The sequence below is a fragment of the Lissotriton helveticus genome, chromosome 1_1 (assembly GCF_964261635.1).
Source record: "Lissotriton helveticus chromosome 1_1, aLisHel1.1, whole genome shotgun sequence".
NCBI classification, from domain to species: domain Eukaryota; kingdom Metazoa; phylum Chordata; class Amphibia; order Caudata; family Salamandridae; genus Lissotriton; species Lissotriton helveticus.
In genome coordinates, this window is record NC_136057.1 from 1,659,868,973 (window position 1) to 1,659,891,947 (window position 22,975).

The following is a 22,975-nucleotide window of genomic DNA, read 5'->3' on the forward strand; positions in this document are numbered from 1 at the left end:
ACGAAGGCTTGCAGCCGAAACGCGTTTGTTGACTCTGGTTAATAATAAACGGGAGATTGAACACCAACCTGCCCACGAGTGCTGTTTTCCTCACGAATTCGAAGGATTTTGAGCTTCATATATATATATATATATATATTGATACCCCTCGGTTCCTTTTCGCCAGAATTTGCAGCGCTCTCTCGCCGGTTCGTAAATCCCCGCGGCAGAACCACGCCGCATTTAAATCCACAAACAATTCCCCCAGCTGGGAGAAAAACGGGACGAACTCGCGTTTGTCTTCACTTATGTGCTTTTTTATTTAATCCTCACAGCATGGAGTTTCTCAAGCAGGCAGGCACAAATCTACGTGTTTCGGGATAGCATATCCCTTGTTCACGATCAATTTGGCTCCAGGCTCTCAGTCTCAATATAGTGAGTCACATTATTACATAATTTCCTGTTTGATGTATTTTGGCCCTCGGCCTTCTGGATGATGAAGTTTTTTGCAATTTGTTTTATACATTTTTTTATCTGTCTGCATAGCCTATGTCCTTCTGCTGCAACTGCCCTTTCCAACGCTGTATTGGGTGTTGTGATTGGTGCTGTGGTTACTGAGATTACCCGCCTCAAAGGTTTGGGCTCTCTCTTTATAATATTAGTATGGATTGTATCATCTTTCGCGTCTTGCTACTTCTCTGTGTTTTTCCTAATTTTGCTTGAAGTCACAAAAATTGGGTTTCTGCCCAAAAATCTTCCAAGTTTTTTTTCGTTGCTTATTGCAAACTTTCCTTACCACATCATGTTATGCTTTTAATCATTATTTTTTCGACAATGTCTGTTTTTTCACTGTTGGCTCATCACATTCACATTACGCCTTTTTGAGATTTGGAACGCATTTCAGTTCTACATAACATTTTACTGCATTCCCTCCACACTAACCTTTTCCCTTCCATCTGTGTGTCTCGAACACCACAACTTCTTATTCCAGAAATACTTTCCTGCTCCAGAGTTTCTATGATTTCCCAGAGTTTCCTAAGCACATAGTTAATTCTTCTGGGTCTTTTTAGCTAGGAAATCTTGAGAAGACCTCGCGAATGAACAGACCATCACCAAATTTCACATGTAAGTAGAGACTACTGTCTTCATTTTAGCTTTGTATTTCATTTAGAAATACATTGTATGTATATCGGTGTAGGGACATTCAAAAAGGTTAGCCGTTCAGGAACTTTATAATAATCTCCTGGAAGCTGATTGGCTATTTCAGACTGAACAGTGTCTAGTTCTGGCATATTTGAAGAGTGAGGATTTTTCATTAAGTCCACCGACTTTACCAGCATGAAAGCACAAGGTTGTCAGGTGTGGGGTGTGGAGGATGGATACTAGAAACAACTATCACAGAAGCCTAAGGCTTATTGGAGAAAGGTTGGATATGTCCTCATTTTGACAAAAAGTGTGTTCTTTATATTTCATAGTGTGAGGACAAAGGGCCTGACATAAATCTTGGTGGACGGGTTACTGGTGATGGATATCCCTTCCACCGAAATATAAATTCCAAAGGATATAATGGGATTTATGTTTTTGGCGGATGGGATATCCATCACTGTTATGATGCCAAGATCTAAATCAAGCCCAAAGGAAATTTCTGGGATTTCAAAGGTTTCTTTTGAAGGCAGACTTTTAAGTATGATAAAAATCGTATTTTTAGAGGCGCACTACATTTTACAAAGCGCACCGTATTTTGGGTTGCGCAGGTATATAATTGAAAAAACTCCTTCGAATTGAATAGAAAACACCTTTATTAAAGAATGTGATGATTAGGTATACTAATTAAACAAATTGAAATGTGGTCAATTATGGTACTGTTTCGTAAAACAATAATGCAGCCAGGGTGCTTTAGGATGGAGACAATAGAAAAGCATAAAAAGATAATCAGTTGATGTAATACGAAGAAGATTGCAAGTATCTCTACAAGGTGCCCATCTACACAATCATGCAGCTTTACATGCCACCATGGAATACCCCCACATTCTTTTAAAAAACAGTAGAAGGAAAGACAGTGTAGCAGACGGAACTTAGTACAAGAAGGTTTCAAGTACTTTCTGAAGAGTGAAGGAGAAACTCAGCTGCAAGTTGATAGAAGGCTGTTGAGTAATCAGGAACCACTGAGAAGAAAAAGCTTGCTTGAAAGTTATGGCTCTTCTTAGTTGGAAAATTCAGGAATAGACTTGGCTTTATGTAGCAAGCAGATATCACCAGACAAATTTACCCTTGGTCTTCTATTGTTTACCATAGGAATATGAGCCAGGTTTGTTCCAGCTCTTTTGGCAGAGTGACAGGAAGTTTTTAATACTGAGGAAATAACCTACCAGTTAATCAGTATAGAATGCTGATGTTACATACATTTCTGGTAGCAGCCATTTTCAAAGATGTTCAGTAGATGAGACCATTCATTGGCCAGGGTTTGGGCTTGCGCGGGTCAACACATAGTCCATGATGATGGTCGGAAAGTATGAGAGGGGGAGATCTAGAAACTTGCAGTCCCAGCCACATGAGTAGCGTGTCCGCGGGTAGACGGCTATGACAGAGTGCTGCATGGAGTCCACTACAAGGTGCAGGTTGGAGCTGCCTTTGGTCACCAGGTCAATAACGTTTTTGCAGTCTGCAACAAAAAGACTAAAGATGAGCCTACAGTACATCCTCACATAAGTCACTTATTAAATGCAGCATATTATGTTGCACAATATTAAGCAGCTATTGTATCCTACAGCAATTTATGTATTTTCTATAATACTAACTCTACCATGGAAAGCAAACAAAAAAAAATCAGATCACACATATGAGATAGGTCTACCGGCTTCTCTTTGAAGCCAGAATACACTTTCAAATGGCTCTCCTTTATGACAGTGCCTTGCATTTCAGTCTAAAATAAACTCCTAAGAGGAAAAAGCAACACCAAAGGCAAATCACGTTTGCCCTTTGTAATCCCCCCCTCCAAAAAAACACTGTCCACAGCTTTTGTCAACCACCAAGTCTTTGTAACAACCGGCCTGAGGATCTTAAAGATTAGCCACAGTGCATTTAACTACACTTAAATTTATTTATAATAGTATTTCTTGTTTTTTGGGAAGCGCACGCGGCTGCGTTGAATAAAATAGAATTATGTAATACAGCGCAATTCTATTGTTCCATTCTCTGACATCAATTTGTTTTTTTATCTTTCATATGGCACAAGTTCAGTATTGTGCTTTAAAGCACCAACTTCATTGTTAATTCCTTCTATAACACCTGAGGTATTTTATCCCATGGCAATAACCTCCACATACTGTAATGCAATTATTAAACAGAAGTACAAATATTTATCAAACACACTTTAGATAAAAGGAGACATTTTGTAACCCCACTTCTCATAGCAGATGCGCAGTGAACTCACAGGTGTTGAAGTACTGCTCTCCGTAGCTCTCTTTGATGTCCTTTGGCACGCGGGCCCACACGGCCTGGAAATTCTCCTCTACGATTGGCTTGGTTGCAATGCCTGTTTTAAAAGCGCCGGGCTCCACAATGGAAACTTTTACCCCAAATGGACGAAGTTCGCGCCTAACACAAAATGGAGAGTGCACAGAACATTTTAATTAATAATTCTGAAAAGCAAGGCACTACGTGAAAATCATAGGCTTCAAGCAAAAGCCTGCACCACAGCACTTTGACAGCATGGCGCCACCTCGGATGTTAAAATAAAAAGTAATGGAGCAGGAACTCACCACTTAAATAAAAAAACCTCAGTAGAACACCAAGGGATTTTTTCTCTGTAGAAGACTGTCGCATTTTTCTGTCTTATTTACAGTGTGTGTGGCAATGCGAACCACAGCTAATCCAATTAGTTTTAAGATCCAAGTCTGTGAGCCCATTCTGAAAGGCAGTTAATTCTTCCAGTTCTTAGTCCTCAATTAGACGATGTTCAGGAATGATGGGTTATATGATGATAATGTCCTCTGCATGGTGCACAGTTGTGCTTCCTCCCTGAGTGCCCAACTGCATGTATCTGGTATCCTGATTTTAGTTTCCCACCTCTTGCTAATCTAGCCTGTGCTCTAAGGCCTAGGGGCCTCATTTATGAGCCCTTGCGTCACTTTTACGCCGCCGGTGCGTCACTTTTTGTGACGCACCAGTGGCGTAAACAATGCGCCTTGTTGCGCCATATTTACAAAGTGACGCATCTAGGGAGATGCGTCACTTTGTAAACCCCTGCGCCACATTATACCTGCGCCAGGTATAATGTATGCAAAGGGGGCGTATTGACGCAAGAAAGGGTCGTAGAAGTGACGCAGTGAAATCTCTGAGATTTCACTGCGTCACTTCTAGGACACTGTTGCGTGAAAATCTTGCGCCTGCCTCACAGCAGGCGTAAGACTGACGCAAGCCCTTTCACATGGGGCTTGCCCCATGTGAAAGGAAGCATTGCTGGAGTTGCGTCACTTTTGTGACACACTCCAGCAATGCGTCACTTTTGCGCTTACACATACGTCAGAAATACTGACGTATCTGTAACTCCTTGCGACATGATGCGTCATACATTAAATATGACGCATCAGGTATGTCGCAAGGAGTGCGCACTGAGAAGTGACGCATCGCTGCTTTCACGCAGCGATGCGTCATTTCTCATAAATAAGGCCCAAGGTCTCTTCTTTGACACGGCTGTGGTCCTGGACACAGAGGAACAGGCAGGGGCGTAGCTCAGGCAGAAAGACGGGGGAGGGGTGTGAGCTTCAGATTTTCCGACAATCACACTTGCATGTAATGTTAATCATTATATGAGAAGCACCGCATGAGGGGACTAAAGGACCAGTAGAAAGGTAAAGGAGTGCAGATGACCCTGCCACGAGGAGTATGACTCTAGGCCAGTGTTTCCCATTTTTTTAGACCCACAACCCACTTTTTAGAATGACAGTTAGGCAACTCTCCTAATTTTAAGTGAAATGTTGAGGGGCGATTTTTTAAATGTAACTAAAGCATTGTGTGGTAACGTACTGTCATTTCCAGACAGCATATTTTCTATTGAAGTGGCCACTAACTTTGCACAGGCATACTGTTTTACTGATAAACCCACATAGTGCACAGATGATAAGATGTGGAAATCGGGTTTCTGTAAATATCATTTATGCATCATCAAGTAAAATGCTTTGAATTGTTCCTATTAAAATCTCTGCTTCCGCACACTTCAGAATTACGAGAAAATGTGCTTCATTTTTGATTTTCCTAACTGCTGAATGAATACAGTTCATTTGGAGAAGTGTGGCTCAATGGTTAGAGCGGCAGACCCTGATGCAGAGGTCTAGCCCGGGATCAGGGTTCAATTCCCCGCCTTGGTGGGTCTTGGGCTCAAAAATTCCACGGACCTGATCATTCTCGCCTTGGTGCCTATTCCAATCATGGAGTCCCACTCTGCAACTCTGGGCAATAGCTTGCTTAATCTCCACAACGGCCCCCACAACGCTAAGGATGCCTGGCCTCCACCTTGGGGGTGCCCAGGAGTGGACACCTCACAGGGAAAGCCAGGATGGGTTCCACAGCGGTATTCGTACAAGCGCCTTGAGACCCTTGCGGGTGAGTAGTGCGCTATACAAGTATCAATTTACAAGTATCAATTTACATGTACATTTACAGGTATCAACTGTTGTGTGTTGCAAAAAAACTATGGGGCACATTACGATAGTAGTGTAACCACCACCCTCAGCCTGCCGGTGGTGGTTTCACCACCTTCGTGAAGCACTTCTCCGCCCGCTAAATTACGAGGCGGGCGGTGTGCTGACGGGCGCAAAGTCTATCCACCACGGGTCTGCCACCCCACTCCACCCGCAACTACAAAATGGGGGCGGGGCCTAGCAGGCACTGTCCGCCATATTACGATGTTGCATCCCCGGCAGCCGGTGTATGGTGGTTCATCCGCAATTCAAAGCCTACGGGGATGTACTTTGGAGGCACGTTGTACCCCCCTTGAGGTGGGTGTGAACTGTGGGGGTACCTATGGTATCCCCTTACATTTCCTTGCATCAGGTGGCAGGCACAGCGTGGTGCCTGCCATGTAGTGCAGGGAAATGCAAACAGTGCATTTCTGACATTGCGCCGGTCCGGCAACCAGTAGCACCAGAAGCAATGTCAGAGATACACGATGCGACTGCCACGGTGGCGGTCGCATCGTAATCTTATGTGCAGGATTGCCGCATTACAGACAGCTGTTCCCAAGCCCTGGCACGATGGCGGACGGACGGATGTCCGTCCGCCATTGCAATGAGCCCCTATGTCACACTTTGCTGCACTCCAGCAAGTTTGTCGCATAATTCACTTTAAAAACTCCCTCAGTTTGCAGGCCCAGAAAGAAAAGTAAATGGCAATCCCATAAGCAGCAATTTGTCAGGAGACATATAGCGTGTCTTTGAAGCACCAAATGTGAAAGATAAACAGAGAATTAAAGGCATCTTTATTTATTGCTCGGGCATTTGTGATCCACCAAAAATCGGCTGCCGACTCACCAGTGGGTTTGTTGTGGGACGCAACAGGGCCCACTTTTAGCTTCACATTTTAGCTTGACATCTTTTTCTAATGGTGACTTTTTACATGTTTTTCACTTACACAATAATGTACTGAGAAGCTATTTGGCATACAATTTTTTTTTTTTTAGCGAGCATTATTATTATGTTGCTTGTACACTGTGTCCAAGGATAGGCCCATGGAGCGCGATGCCCTTGTATTTGGTTGTCAGTTTCGAGACAGCTTTAAGGCTCCAGACACACCATCACATCAGCTCTGCACCTTTGACACAGTGCAATTGGAACAGTGCTTTTATTATAGAAACAATACCAAAAGAATTGATGGACAGAAGTGTTGAAGCTTTGGAAACATTCACCCCCAGCCACAGATCTGGGTTTAATCCATCTTTATTTTGCTCCCCATGTCAGCCCATGTTGCATTGTGCGCCCTACATGGCTAACGGTATGCCCAGACTTGGGTCCCTTGCTCGCCGCACCACTAGATTCAAGCTAACCTGGCTGATGAGGAGTGATACCCCAAACCCGATCCCAGGATGCTTGTTTCCGGTCCAGGAAGGACACGGCTTTGCATTTTGGTCTGTTCCCATAAGGAGCAGGGCCAAGACTGATTTGCATGTGGCTGGGTTCAAACTGGAGTGGCGTAGTGAGCAAAAGAACGATGGATTTAACTCAGATCTCTTGACTGGGGGTGAATGTTTGTTTTATTCAGCATTCCGCCTATCAATTGTATCTGCATAACTTTATTATATAAACAACCCCTGCATTACATTCAGCAGAGCAGCACTTCTACAGGTTTGTCCTGGAATGCGAAGCACTGCTGCTGAAATACAGTCCTGTTGAGTCTGCCCTCTATCCTGTAAAGGACGATAACCTGTTTCCCACTGGCGACTTCCTGATACATCATACTCAGGTAAGGGGAGTTACTAGGAGTGAGCGGTGAACTCTGCTCCACCAGTGGAGTTTGCAGAGTTTTTGCTAGAAGCAGCCTCAGACGCAGATGGCTCTGCTGGCCCCAGTAAGTCCTCCTGGTGTAATGTTAATATATATTTCCCTAACTTTTACTGCCCTATTATTTCCATTTCCTAATTTTAGTTTTTCCCAAATCATCTTCATTGTATCTGTTTCAAAATTCTTGTTATTGCTCCATTACCTACTAACATTGTTATTTATATTTCTAGTGTCGTTTTTTTTTTTACATCATACCAAACCGCCTCTGACTCTGTATTAGTCTGTCTATAGCTTGATTTCTTCTGGTTTTCCACTCAGCTTTTCCTCTCCCTTATATATTTTGTGAATTGCCTAGTGATGGTACTATAAGACTCAGATAATCCAGTGGTCCTACTACTAGCACCAGTTGTATTAAGGACTCCTTACTACTACTAGTACTAGTAGTACTAATCTGCTGTGCAGATTGCATGCCCAAGTAAGGTATTCTACGCATGTTTGTTGAGGTGAGAAGGCTTTCTTTTACTGTCTCATGCTCAGCCAGTAAATGGTGGTCACTCACGTTGGACACCCCAAAGTGGTGTATTTGACTTTTTCTCATCTAGGCCTAGTACTTTTTTTATTAGCAGCAGGTGATGGTGAACACTGAACAACTGAATATCGTGCACCATGGCTGGAAGGAAGTATGAGGAGGAGGATGGCACCATTATTTTCCAACCAAGAGAGACCTCATGTCCGATTGTCCACCCAGTTGGCCACTTTTTTTCTTCTTTAAAAAATATCAGATGCACCAATAGCTCTAGCCACTGAGTACAGTTCTTTGGGTTGGCCTCTTCTTGAGAGGCTGTTCAAAAAGTGCCACCAACAAAATGCCCAACCGGATATTTTGTTATTTTTTATAGGACATACTGTCTACTCTACTCTAGTATCCGAATTGTAGATAGTGATGTGTGTGGTGTATGTATTATTAAGTATTTTCAATCTTTTTGGATACTCCCCGGAATTCCAAGAGCTCCACCCAGGGTTAGGAGTTACCAATCCCAAGGCATCTGGCAGAGGGTACTCCCACTATGCTCTCGATAGTATAGGTAGTGTTAGGTAGGAGTATAATAGTATAATCATTTAGTAATGTTATGATGGTTGAATTGTTCATCTTTTTCACCATTTTTGTAATGCTTTGCATCTTCTACCTAATAAGTGCAGCAGACTCTTTTAAACAAGAATTCAACTGCTTCAATAATTGTTTGTGAAGCCAGTTTGAATCTTTCTTGTGTTTACCTTGGGTATGCAAAAGTAAACAACAAAAGGGTAGATCTGTTTCAACATTTTCCTTGGGGAATAAAGAGTGCTCATGTTCGAGGCTGCTGATACCATCTAACACCCTGGCAAGTTTAGGGGTTCAGATGGGGCACTGTGAGCTAACTAGGAATTAGGTTCAACATTTCCTGATGCTATGTGTGAACCGAGTTCCCATATTCCAATGTTTATGTTGTCCAGATACACTGTCCTACCTAATTCGTAGGAACCGTATAACAGGTTGCGACCCACAATTTGTGAAGCACTGCTCTAGAAAAAGGCTGAGTCTGGAAATTATCTTGAGAAGGACACATGTAAGAAGAACCACCCCAAGCCACTTCTAAAATACAGACTGAGAATACACATCTCCTGTGTACGATACCTACATAAAAGAGAGAGCTGTTAACCTGCTTGTTGTTCCAGTTCCAAGTTCTCTCTGACCAAGGAGGGGGGTTCTCCACATGGTACACAGAGGACTACTGTTCAACTAGGGATGGTGTCTGCAAGACAGTCAGCTTTTCAGAGGTGAGGGGATATCATATAGTGTCTGATCTGAAGGTGGACCATCTCCCTTTCCTGGTACGCCTGTGGATAACCTGACCTGTCAAAGGGAGCAAGCAAACCCCATAGCTGTTTGCCAGCATGGACAAGAGCAGTTGACTATGAAGCAGTTCTGGTACATCAACTAGGGACTAACAAGAACATGACCTTCTGCTCGGAGCCCTCTCTACATCTGAACTGGAGGGGTTACAAACTGCTGAAGAGTCTCCAAGTGGATCGCCCCAAAGAAACCTGCCTGCTGCTGGTCTTTGGACTTGCCTAAAGTGTTCCCAAAATTATCTCTGCTCTTGCAGACCACGGCACATACGCAAGTGTACTCAAGAGGCCTGCCCTGCTGAAGAACTGACCCGAACCAAAGACCAAATACAGACTGATCCTCACTCAACCCCCTGAAGGTCTGTCCAACTGTGCCGCCAACTCAATGTCCAGTTGACTTATTGTGTGCTCAGAAGAGGACAGCTGATCCGAAGAAATTTGCACTGGTGCCTGCTGTCACGTCTGAACTTCACTGGGTGACCCTGCATTTACTCCCAGATTCAGGGCAATCAGCCAGTGCCCATGTGTCTGGTGTTTCCTTCTGCACTGATAGGAGGACATGGACTGAATTACAAGGAGGCCTAACAATGCCTACCAGAAATGCTCATTGGTGAAATATTTCGTATTGAGAGACTGATGGTACAGCTCTGCTAGGGGGGGGGGGTAAGAGAAATGCCTAAGACACATACCAGAATTAACCTAATGCTAGGGGGAAATGATGAGGGGAGGTGGAGTTATCCCTGACCGCAAGACTGTGGTGCTGATCGAGATTCTGAGTACCAGAATTTTTTATTGTGCATTAATATGTTTTAAAATGTATTAAAGTATCTTTCTTTTATAAAGATAAGCACTTGGCTGAAAAATCGAGTTATTACGCTACTCGGTGTATGTTGACTGCTGAGCTTGCTGACCCCCATAATAAATTCCCTGAGAAGCCTGTCACCTTGCCCATGACGACCACTGAGAATCAGTCGCTGAATGATTTGTACTTATTCCAATCTGCAAAGCCATTGTAGGAAGAACCCCAGAACATTAGACACAAACAACCCCCAACAGCTGAGGCTCTATTAGCATCTTCTTACTCCATGGCCCCCGAAAAGGGTCTGGCAATATGTCAAGAAAATCTGCGAACGTGATTATTTTCATAAATTATATAGAAACATTCAATGCGACGACTGGGCTAAAACCCAAGATCACTGCTGTGAAGTTCTAAGTTCCCACAGCAATCCAAGATGGCGTCTCAAAAGCTCTGCAAACCATACTGAGCGTACACTGATACTAAACTGTAAATGGCCTCACCACAGAGGGCGAAATTAAGCATTTGTAGCACGGAAAAAAAGATTGTAACGAATGTATGGATTTCATTCTTCTTTGGGAGGAGTTTGCAACTCACTTAGAGTAAGCCTGTTTGGTTTTCACTTTTTAAAGAGCCAAGCCTGTTTCTAAAAGCATTCTGTTTTAACTCACAATTGTTTTTATCCATTGGCGATAATTCTGTGAAAAAAAGTTGTTTGACATGCAAAACAAATTAAGTTGCACCTTTGGCTCCAACCTGCATTGCTGTGCAATGATTAATTGATTGTTAACAATTACTTGAACGAGCACTTCTCTTGCTTACCTCAGGCTGTCTGAGAAGGCCTCCACTCCGTATTTGGAAGGGCTGTACCCTCCACCAAAGAGTGCGATTCTGCCCAAACCGCTGCTTACGTTGGTGATCCTGCCCTTGGCCTGCCTCACGAGGTGCAGCAGATTCAGGGTCACGTCGATCATGCCCAGCAAGTTCACGTTGATCACTTTTGCGTAATCCTCTTTGGTCAGCCACTCATTGAGAGCTATGGGGAAGCCAATCCCGGCGTTGTTCACTAGGCCCCAGAGTCCTGGTGGGAGAGAAGAGAGATAAATGGAACTGAAACCAGAAGCTTAGTTGTGTGTTTGGAAATGGTGAAAAGAGCAGGCAGCAGAAAGGGGGATTGGCTTGGGCCGAGCCTAGCCCTTCTTCCTTCAATGTAGCCAAGATTTCCAGCTCTAAAAGCCCAATCCATCAAACACTAAGTTGGGCACCTGAGAGGGCCTAGTGTTAAGAGTGCTCTAGGAGGCTCATTACTGAGCCCAAAGCCTCTGTCCTTCCTGAAAGCCTGGGAGCGTATGTAAATGTGTAGCACCACCATTTCCTCCATCTCCCTCTTGAGCTGTGTTAATTCCATACTTTATTCATCTTTAGTAAAATACTATCCAAGGCACAAGAATCCGTTAAATGTGAATGGATAATCCACTGTCAAAGATAGATGCAAGTGTAGCCCTCGCAGCCTGGAGACTGCTAAGGATTGATTGTTCTGGGTGCATTGTGGGGTCACTTTACTATGAAGGGCCAGAGATCTTGTAATACCAACAGAGTGTGATTGGTAGGGTGGGGAGTATCTGAAGTGAAGTTATGTTAAGGTTGTGTTATTTTTCTATGCAGGACTTACTGATTGCTTGATGGAACATGTGTGGAGGCTGAAAGCAGTGTTCTGATTGGACACATTTATAACGTAGGGGAGAGGTGTGTGTGACTTGCCTCGCTTCTGCCTATGTTATCCCTGTTCTATGCAAGGAACACTTACATACAGACTCATAAAGACTTACATACCGACGCACTGCTTGAGCAGCAGCGGTGCATAGGAAGAGGGGGCAATTAATGAGAGTGCGATGTTTAAGTTGAGTGTGCACTGCTGGTGAACATGTGCTTCATTGTGTCCTACTGAGGTTTAACTAAGTCTTTTCATTGTGCAAAGCGCCAAACAATGGAATTCGTTAATACAATTTTAGGTTTAGATTTATTGTCACATTACCAGTAGCAGAATATAATTTAGGACACTACCCACAAATAGATAAGATGCATAGAAGCCCAATCTTGTTTGTCCACCTTCCTCATAAGTTTGTGTGAGGGTTTGTACAGAGAGTTTTGGGAACCACAGCAGGTACAAGTACAGCTGAGCATAAGATAAGCCATGTGCTTGAAAGCTTTGGGGGAAGCTGACTGCATGCAGACAGTGACAATGTCAGATTTCTGGATGAGTGACAGAGTGCCACTGGTGTCTGACTGGCTGAACATATGTGCGCTGATGTGTATGAGTGAATGGAAATTTTGGGTAACACTGAATCTCAGAGCTAAAAGGAGGGGAGCGAAGTTTGCGGACACTGCCCTTGGGGCAGTTTATGGGGTCTAGGCCAGCATGAGTGTCAAGGGACCCAACATGATCTTTTATGAGACCTGTTAGATTGGGTCCTTTACTCAAGAGGGCCAGAGGTGAGGGAGGGGTGAAGGCTTGCCTCTTTGCACAAAGTAGTTGCCACCTCTCTGCTTACCGAGCTACCACCTCAGGGCACTGTATTATTAGGAAAGGGGGAGGAAGTGCACCTGCCCATGATGGAGCGGACAAAAGAAAAGAGGGGTGTGGTGTGATCACCAGACTTCATACAGCCTTGTGTGCATGAGAAAGAAGCAGCGCTACTAATGACAAGAGTGTGAAGCTTCCAAGCTCTGCCCTGCTGTAGCTACCGAGAGATTGGAACATTTTAAGTTTATAACTCTTTCCTAAATGGAAGTAGTTTTAAGTTTACAGGAAGAATATTCCAAACTATGCTTACATGTTTATCAAAAGATGTCTCTGCTTTCATCCTTTGAATTTCAGCCTGATTGAGATACATCACCTGAAGTAAATTCTGAGGCCTTCTAAATTCAATATGTAACAGACATATCAGCACAGTGGTGTCCCCAGCCCATTCTGAAACAACTGCCTCTCCTGCTGGACTATTTCAAAGCAAGATAATCACAACACGACGACCGCTGTATTCTGCGGTCTACCTGTGTACTGATTTCTGCACCAATGGCAAGAGTTCTGCAGTGGATTCTGTGCTGAACTGGTAGTCAGTGCTTTCTCCAAAAGCTGGCTGAGATGTGGTGTACTGTCGTGTGATCATGTGCAGTAGGACCCTTGTGGTCCTCCACGGCCTCCTTACAAAGTTAGGTAATCAGTTGGGAGGTATTCAGATACGTCTGGTGTGGTCAATAAAGCTTATGATTTAGTACGTTCAGTTAACAGTTGCATGCCGAAGAATAAAAGTATGTGTTATAGAGCTCCATGTGCAGTCCTTTATGTGCTCCAAAGCTGGGGAGGACGCTACAACTGGAGTCGAGTGCTGGATCTGTGCCCCGATGCAACGAGGCTGCTCTCCCTGGACGTTTGCAGTGCTACTGCAAACTCCTCCTGTGTGCCACATGCACCTATTTAGCTGTGAAGCAATTCAAAGTTGGCATGTGTGGAATCAAAGCACCCCTATAGCTCTTACAAGGTCCTCGAAGAAGGTGAAGACCCTAAAGAGGAGCCCAGTCAGAAAGCCTTCCAGAAGCTTACTGGTAAGGCCGAGAGAAGAGATACTGTGCCACAGCATAACACAGAGCCATCATCGTCCATACAAAACAAAAATGCTAAAGGCAGTGAAAACCAAGTATGAAGAAGCACTAAAGGCAGCAACAGTTAGGTGCAAGAAAACGCTAAAGGCAGAGATGACCAGGCGCAAAGAAACACTAAAGACAGTAACAACCAGCTACTGAGAGTATAAGTGCACTTACCAGTGTGAACTAAGGAAATGCCACTCGATCTCGGAGTGGAACACCTTGGAGGCATCTAAAGTAGTCAGTAGCACCCAATCTGACCAAAAGCCAGTCAGAATAGTGAAATTTTTGAATGACTGCAGAAAGGAGCGCCAAGTATGATGCAGCCGCATTCCTGAAATCACCACTGCTATTCGACACCGCTAATAAGGAGAATATTGGTGCCAGATGGACTGCATGGATCGAAATGTTCAACGACTTCATAGATGCTCTAGAAGAAGTAGATGACAAAAAGATCATCAAATACTTTAAAAAACCTTGCAGGTGATGGACTGAAAGAAGTCATAAAGAAAAATCACATGCTGATGAAGTATCCTACCGTCCCATCAAAGAAACGTTAGAAGTTAAATTCAATTCAATGCCGAATGTTGACTATGAAAGGTAAATTTTCAACGAGGCAAGAAAGCAAACTGGTGAAACAATGAATGAGTTTGTTGAAAGACTTGATACCCTCATCAAGCACTGTAAGTTCAGTGAATTCAATGAGGAAGAAGACATGCGTCTCAGAGTTATCGATGATTGCCATGCCGATTCTTTCAGATGACGCATGCTGAGAGAGACATGCACTCTGAAAAAGGTGCTTATGGCTTCAAAAGCTGAGGAACATGCAGATCTACAGACTTCTAGTATGGAAGCTGGAACAGCCAAGAATAAAGCCGCATAATCATGAATGTAAGCCAAAAGACAAAGTGGGGGCCCATAAGATGATATCGCTGAAGAAAAATGAATTGCGCTTCCAATGTGGATTTGCATTTCCACATGAAGGTAAATGTCCCACCATTGGACAGATATGCAAAGAATGTGGGAAAGAAAACAATTTCATAACGTTCTGCAAAGCAAAAGAGAAACGAAGTGCGTCACGACAAGAAGAGAAAATGGACACAAGAAAGTTCCAGAAGCATTCTAGCCCCGCACACAAGGCCAAATGGCAATATCAATTGAGGCAAGTAGAGACTAAACAAAGTTGGTCGTAATCAAATCAGTCTTCCAAAGGCTCTTTAACATAATCATCGAGGTGACAGTGAAGAAGATGGATGTGCAATGGTGATGTTGACCACAGAACGACATGTACTTGTAGGGTTTGGATGCTTGCAAAGAAGAGCACAAGTCAAAGAGAGATCACCACATGAAGCAACCAAATTCTTTTGGAAATTGGCCCAAGATCAAGCTAAAGGTAAATGGCTTCTGTATATCTTTTATTATGGACAGTGGTGCATCGATCAATATCATGCCAGCAGAAAAATACAATGAACTATCTCTGATATTGCGTCTAACACCATCCAAAACAAAGGTGTACACATGGGCAGCCTCTACGCCATTGCAAAGTCAAGGGTCATTCATAGCACCATGAGGCATAGAAAACAACAGGACAAGCACCAATTCATGTACTCCAAGGTACTTCGTCGAGTGCATGTCGACTCAGCTTCAGCACTGCTGCTGTCACGGGACTAATATCCATCAACTACAACCTTAATGCACATTCTGAAATAGTAAGTCAATTCTTGTCCTTGTTCCATTGACTAGGGAAACTCAAGACAATGAAGGTGCAACTTCACACAAATGAGGACATTCGTCCTATTTCTCAGCGACACCCTCAAATTTGCTTTTTATTTACATGAGTCAGTTGAGAAAGAACTAGAAACATTATTAGAGTATGACATCATCAAGCGCTCCACTGTTCCAACACCATGGGTTTCACCCATAGTATATTAATCACCAGCTGATGGTGCTCTGGAGAGAGCAAATACATTGTATGCTGTAGTCTGAAAAGACTGGAGACTGCAAGGCCTGAGTGGACTGTGGGACTACGTGTCATTACACTGCACTGCAGACTGCCAACACGAGAAGCAGTGATCCACCTCTCTCTTTCCTGGAGTCCCCCAACAAGTGCCTGCTTGCCCCCATACAGTGAGACATCTAAGGGACCTGCCTGGTTGGTACCCGTAGCTGTTTGGTCCTAGCTTACACACCTAAATAAGACGGGATGCACCAGCGACAATGGGAAAAACAGACACACAACGAAGCTGCCTCATATTTGAAACTAAAAAATGCAAAAAGAAACTAAGCACATGCCTAGGTCTCAACAACATGCCTTATCAGACTCTGAGCAGGAGCTGCAACTGCAGGGCAATCCATCATTAGAAGCCACGCTGCTTGGTTATGCAGCACAGCCGGCAGTCAATCGACAGGAAAATTGACATTCTTAATTTGTGTATGGCTAATATGGCAACAAAGCTGGACAAGCAGGCGGCATGACTGGCAACAGCAGAGCAGCGCATATCGACAACCAAGGATGACCTACAATCAATCACGGCCAAATGCTTAAATATGAAGAAGGTGCTGGTGATAATGCAACCAAAAAAGGAGGACTCACAAGCATGCTCCCACCTCAAAAATGTGCATTATAGGGAGTCCTGCATCCACCAACACTGGCAGACTAGAGTACTATGTAGAAAATATGCTGCCAGAGAAATTTGGAGCCGAGCACAGGTTCGCTATATTAATAGTGGAGAGGCCACACAGGTCTTTGATGGCTAGGCCACCTCCAGGAACACCCCGGCGACCAATCATTGCTAAGCTTGGTCAAGACACGGTCCTCTGACTGTCTTGGGCGATGCAGGCTATACAGTATCCAGGGAATGATATTGCTTTCTACCTGGATTCTACAGTGGTGGGGCAGGCAGCCCGCAAGGAATATCTCCTGGTCAAAAAGAGGCTGCAAGCAGCGGAAATTTCATACGCCATGCTTTACCCGTCATGATTACACATTGAACATCACGGCACACAGAAAATATTCACCACACCCAAGAATGGATTCTGTCAAGACAGTAAGTCAACTGCACGGCAGCCAGCAGGAATATGAGTCCGGGACAACTGACAGCTGAACCTGCTCACTAGTAGGACAGCTGATATTGACCTAGCTGTGCCATCTACGGCTTGGGAGGAGACATGGCATTCATAGACTACCAGAGACACTGAACTTTGGACTCACAAGTGTGAGACTGGCCCGGGTTTGGAAGGTGCACCCCATATACATATAGACTGCTTAGGGCCATAACCCGTATGCCCCATGGATGTCGGCAGACCTAAGGGAAAAAGTGATGTTATACACTGCTGATATTTTCCTGACCCCCCTTAAAGCATCCTTTTCCTACATAATCAACATGTGTTGTTCCTTGCCACCTCCGTCCCCCAGGAGGAACTTAGCTGCCCTACGACCTTTAACTGGAATGTTGAAGCTACCGGTATGTATTGTGATATTCTGTTAGTATGTTTGTTACTCTTGTTCTCTCTTTGCAGGGATGTCATTAGCATAATTGGGATTTTGAAATGGGTGGTGGGAGGGTTACTTGCTCAATGTTTGCACTGCCACTACTGTACCAATACTTCTGTTCGCCATGCATCTTGCCAGGCCATGCCACGATCAATTTATAGACTGCTACAGACACGCGCTCTGCCCCAATGACCCCCGTTGTAGGTCACATATCTGTCCTCGCTTGGATTGTACGTGGGCTTAACAGCCCACGACAAACACGCCAGGTACTCGCCTATTTGGATTGCCATCACATGCAAATTGCACTATTGCAAGAGATATTTCACATGACACACAGAGCAGACCATAGGCACCAGATTGGAGGGGATATGTGAGGCCTCAGCTTATGGGGTCTTTATATTAATCAGAAAAAGAGTGCCTTTTACAGTCACCCATTTTGAGTCCAATGAACAAGGCTATTACGTGATAGTGCATGGATGTCTGTGCAGCACCAACTTTACTATAACAAACTCTTATAGACCCAACATTGATGACACAGGGTTCTACACCCAGATCTGGCGCCGCTTGCACACCCTACAGCCCTCAGCTGTAATATGGGTTGGAAACCTCAACACATACCTTGACTCAACACTACACCTCTCTGCTATAGCAGATTGGCAGGTCAAACAATCTTCCCGAGTACTGAATGAGGGCATGAACGTATACTGGCTACTTGATTTATAGAGACTACAGAACCCAGGAGGACGGGAGGGCACTTTCACATCTTCAGTACATGGCTGGTAACAAGGGAGGTGCCTGTGTGGGTGACTACTGTGAGACAAATGGCGAAAACACTCTCAGTCCATGCACCAGTGTTAATGGTAGCCACCACCCCAACTTATATCCCTACTGCAATTCCAGTGGTGGCTTCAGACCATGGCCCAACTGGATTTGGCAGTAATCCTAGAATACTTTGTGATAAATAAAGGCTCGTTGGAAGGAACAGACACATTATGGGAAGCGTTTAAAGTTACCTCAAGAGGGGTATCCATTGGATTTCAAGTGGGCATCCTGCAATTCATACACAGTTACAGCAAATAGAAATTCACCTGGGGAAATTAGAACCGGCTTATGAAGCTACCTCAAGTCCCGCTATACTGCCAGAGATCAGGGAACAGATCACTAACTACAATGACACAGCAGAACAGGAAGTGAGACACTGTTCTAGGTGCTAGGACATGAGAATCGACAGTGAGGGTGGCCTACCAGGCCATAACTTAGCTGCCAAACTAAAAGAATCCTGGGCTCAGATACATATAGTAGGCATAGCCTCCTCTGGTGGCAGCATCTCTCATGATGCGCCAGCTATCCTGTCGGCATTCTTATACTTTTACATGCGGCTATACGAAGCTCATGATTCTGCGTCAGAGGAGGAAGTAGCAGGGTATCTGGATGACTTGGCACCAGCATGGTTCACACTGGGCCAAAGAGAATTCTTAGTACAGCCTTTCACAGCTGAAGAGATAAAGGAGGCAATGCGCATGCTCCCAAATGGGAAGGTCTCAGGTATTGATGGTCTACTAAATGAGTTTTACAGAGAGTTTGCAGACCTGTTAGGGCCCCACTTTCACGACATGTACACAGAAGCCCATGATAAACAGGTGTTGCCCCCTCCCGCAGGGAAGCCCTAATAATAGCGCTGATGAAGCCCAATAAACCGCCGGAGAGAAACAAATCATAATGAACGCTATCCCTCATAAACACAGATGCCTAAATCTTAGCAAAAATAAGCAGCTACATTTCACCCACTACTGACCACTCTGGTTTTGTCAGATCAGTCCAGCGTTATCCCCACCCACTACGCAAAACCTGTGTACGCTATTTGCAATTCTACATCAGTTTGACCCCTTTGTCCAGGCTGCGGCAGTCATATTGGATGCTACCAAGCCTTTGATTTCATATAGTGGACCTATATGGTCACGGTTCTGCAATGCATAGGAATGCCACAAGCATTTCTTGATGGATCCGTCTCTTGTTTATTGGCCCAGCAGCAAGGGTGCGCATTATTGGTAACACATTGGACATGTTGCACATATTATGGGGAACACGACAGAGGTGCCCTTTGTCACCAACATTATTCGCACTGGCACAGGAGCCCATGGCGTGTGTGGTAAGGCAGCATCACGTGGATGCTACGTGAGTTTCTGCCTGCCTCCACTAGCCATATCTTTATATGCTGACGACATATGTTAGGGACCTAGCTACACATTTGGCACCAGTGATTCTTGAATATGTCCGATATGACTAGTACTCAGGCTTGAGCATAAACTGGTCGAAATCAACAATTTTCCCACTGAGTCGCACTCATTGGGATTCCAGTTGGAATAGTGAACGGACCCGATTGAATACCTAGACATTTGGTTGCACAGAGATCCAGAGCTAGCCATTAGATATAATTACTGCAGGGCAATTTCAAAGCTTGAAGATCAATGTGGCCATATGGTCTAGGTTGCTCCTGTCACTAGCTGACAGAGTGGCAGTAACGAAGATGATAGTGCTACCTATATTTCTCTACATGTTTACTAACATGCCAATTATCCTGACACAGGCCTTCTTCAAAAACCCTTAGGTCCTACATGATAACATTAGCTTGGGCAAGCAAGCAGCCTAGATTTAGCTGGACCACACTTACACTGCCCTATGACCAAAGAGACTTTGGTGCCACAGATTTACAATTATATTACCTATGCGGACAAGCTAAATTTGCCCGGTATTGGATGTACCCCCCAAACACGCCTCATTTAGCAATAGAAAGTGATGCTGCTCATCCCATAGCCCTGAAGGCTAATCTCCAGCACACGTGCATGGATATGACACATGCAGAAACCAACACCATACATTGCAACACACAGGCCTGTAATGCGCCTAGTACTCGAAGGACTAAGACTCCCTTATATGCACCGGTGATGGCACTGCTGCATTACTAAGACCTCTCAGTCACACAAGAAGCCCACAACACTGGCTCTGCTAGGAGAAGCAGAGTTAAAAACACTGGAGACATCTACCCGGGGGACATTTATAAACACTGGTTGAGGTACTGCAAATGCCAGACCCAGTTATTGACCTTTATATATAACCACCTTGGTACAGCTGTGAAGGCATATATATATCCTGATTTCCCAGATAATACATCAGGTCTGGGAGGCACTACAGACCTTACTCACCAGTAACACACGTCAAGGGCTTATCACTAAGCTATACATTGCATCACACAAAGACAGAAGTGTAACCTCGAATGATATATTGGAGAAATGGAATGCCATACTTATGGAGCCATTGGGACTAGAAGAATGGGGTATTGTTGTAAGCTAACGGTTATGTTAACATTCAATTGTAACTTACGGATTGTACACTTTAAATATCTGCAGCAAATGTACTATAGCTCTGTCAAGTTACACAAATTCATATGCAAACGGTGCACAGTGTGGGGCTTTAGAAGCGGACCTAGCCTGCCTGTGAATTTTGGGAGCCGGTAGTACGGGTATTATTTACTTGATTCTGCAGCCGACCAACAACAAACTGGCCGCAGTGGTGAACAACCTTTACAACGCAACTTTTACAACGTAGTGCCTTTACAACGCGGTATTTACAACGTAAACTATTACAACGCATTGCGCTGGGGGGCGCTCTAGGATAGGGAATAGATTTAATTTACTATCCAACACCTTCCCTACTATCCACGGGGACTGGAGTTGGAATAGTAAATGAAACTATTCACTATACAGCACCCCAAAGCGCTATGCGTTGTATATGCATGCGTTGTAAATACCGCGTTGTAAAGGCATGCGTGGTAAAAGCATGCATTGTAATGTCATACATCCGGCAGCAGTTGCTCTGCTATTAGCGAAAAGAAGAGTGGCAATCCACGGGGGCAAGAGAAAAATCCCCAAGACCTGTCATTGGCTGCAAGACATGGCGTACTGTAGAGACCAGCTAGAATTTCACACCAAAGAACTTCTGCGGCCCTCAAGGCCAAAAGACATTTGGAGTCCATTTACTGCATATCCTTTGAGTCCTAATGCACAATAACCTGTGCTACTCAAGGAATAACTTCATGGTTGTAAAATGGCTGACTTATTGTATATGGCATAGTACTGTATAAATTATATGTAATGTCGAATTTGATGTAAGATGGCAAAGTAATTGCACCGGTTATGAATGTTTGAAAATATAATAAAAATAATAAAAATTTTAAAAAGGTATTGTATTAAGAGGTTCCAGAATTGTCATTCCTGAGAGATTGAGGCAACAAGTCATTGAACTGGCATGCAAAGGAAATCAGGCATTGTAGCCTCCAGGAGAGCCCTTGGAGACCAAGTGTGGTTTCCTCACCTTGATGAACAATTTGAGAAGGAACCGAAAGCATGTCACCTGTGTAACTGCTTATCTCCCAAGAAAACACAGCACCCGCTAAATAGATCTGATCTTCCTTTAAAAGCGTGGAAGGAAATTGCAGTTGATTTATTTGGACCCTTAAACAATGGATATCATCTTATGGTACTTATTGCTGAGTACTCATATTTTTCCTTGGTGGAAGATTTATCATTGCCCACCCATGATAAAGTCATCGAGAGGCTGGATGATGTTTTTGCACCTTGGGGTGTTCCCTCCATCCTTAAATCTGACAACAGTTCACCCTTCAAAAGAAGATAGTTTAAGGACTATCTTAGTAACTTAAATGTCAAGGATCAGAAAAGCACACCTCTCTGGCCACAGGCAAATAACGTTATTGAACGATTTATGGGCACCCTGGAGAAAGTGACTCAGCGTGTTGCACTCAAAGGAATTGATCTCAGGCCAGCCTTATGCCCATCCCTTTGTGCCTATCTGCCAACTCCCCATTCTACAACAGGTGAAAGCCTTGCCACCTTGTTGTTTGGGTGAACCATTGGGACAAAGCTACCATAATAGACCAGGAGCCAAGTATTAGACATTGATTAAATTTGTGTCATGGACATTTCTCGCGAAAGCAAGATGAAGGCCTGCGCAGATAAGTGCAGAAGTGCTCAGAATGTGGTTTTCGGAAAAGGAGACATGGTTCAAGTTAAACAGTTACGGGAAATCAATACTGACGCTCTGTTAGATGCTGATACTATGCAAGTCGTAACAAGTAAAGGAAACACCGTTTAACGTCCCGGAAGGTCCATTACGTCACATTTCAAGCATCTGCCTTAATGTTTGTAGGCTACAGACATTGCGAGTGAGACATGTCACCTGAGTGCCCAAGTCAAGCATCCAAGTCTACATCTATGATGCGACTTGATCTGGAAAACTGGTGCGAGCACCTCAAAGACTCATTGAGGAACTCTAATGGATATATTTTGTCCCTACTTTTTATTTAACAAAGGGGGAGATGTAGTGTTGTGTGATCGTGTGCAGTAGGACCCTTGTGGTCCATGGCAGACTTCTTACAAAATTAGGTAATCAGTTGGGAGGTATCTGGGTGTGGTTCATAACATTTATGACTCAATGCATTCAGTTAACGGTTGCATGCTAAATAATAACGATGTGTGTTACAGAACTCTGTGTGTGGCGTGGTCCTTTCGTGCTCAAGAGCTGGGGAGGATGCTACATGTGGTTTCTCCAAGGTGTATCACCAAATCCTGAAGCACCTGCAATTTCTTTACATTTGTTTCAGGT

General features: G+C 44.1%; 1 protein-coding gene across 1 annotated transcript in view; it reads right to left on the reverse strand.

Annotated features, from left to right (window-relative positions):
- Positions 1–2,335: 2,335 nt before the first annotated feature.
- The window catches only part of LOC144830131 (17-beta-hydroxysteroid dehydrogenase type 6-like), a 58,110-nt gene continuing 37,470 nt past the window's right edge, over positions 2,336–22,975 (reverse strand). Inside the window, exons 4-6 of the mRNA XM_078688885.1 lie at positions 10,984–11,242; positions 3,413–3,576; positions 2,336–2,641 (exon numbers count right to left, since the gene is read on the reverse strand). Coding sequence (XP_078545011.1) covers positions 2,430–2,641; positions 3,413–3,576; positions 10,984–11,242 — 635 coding nt within the window. The 3' untranslated portion in view covers positions 2,336–2,429. The remainder of the gene's footprint in view (positions 2,642–3,412; positions 3,577–10,983; positions 11,243–22,975) is intronic.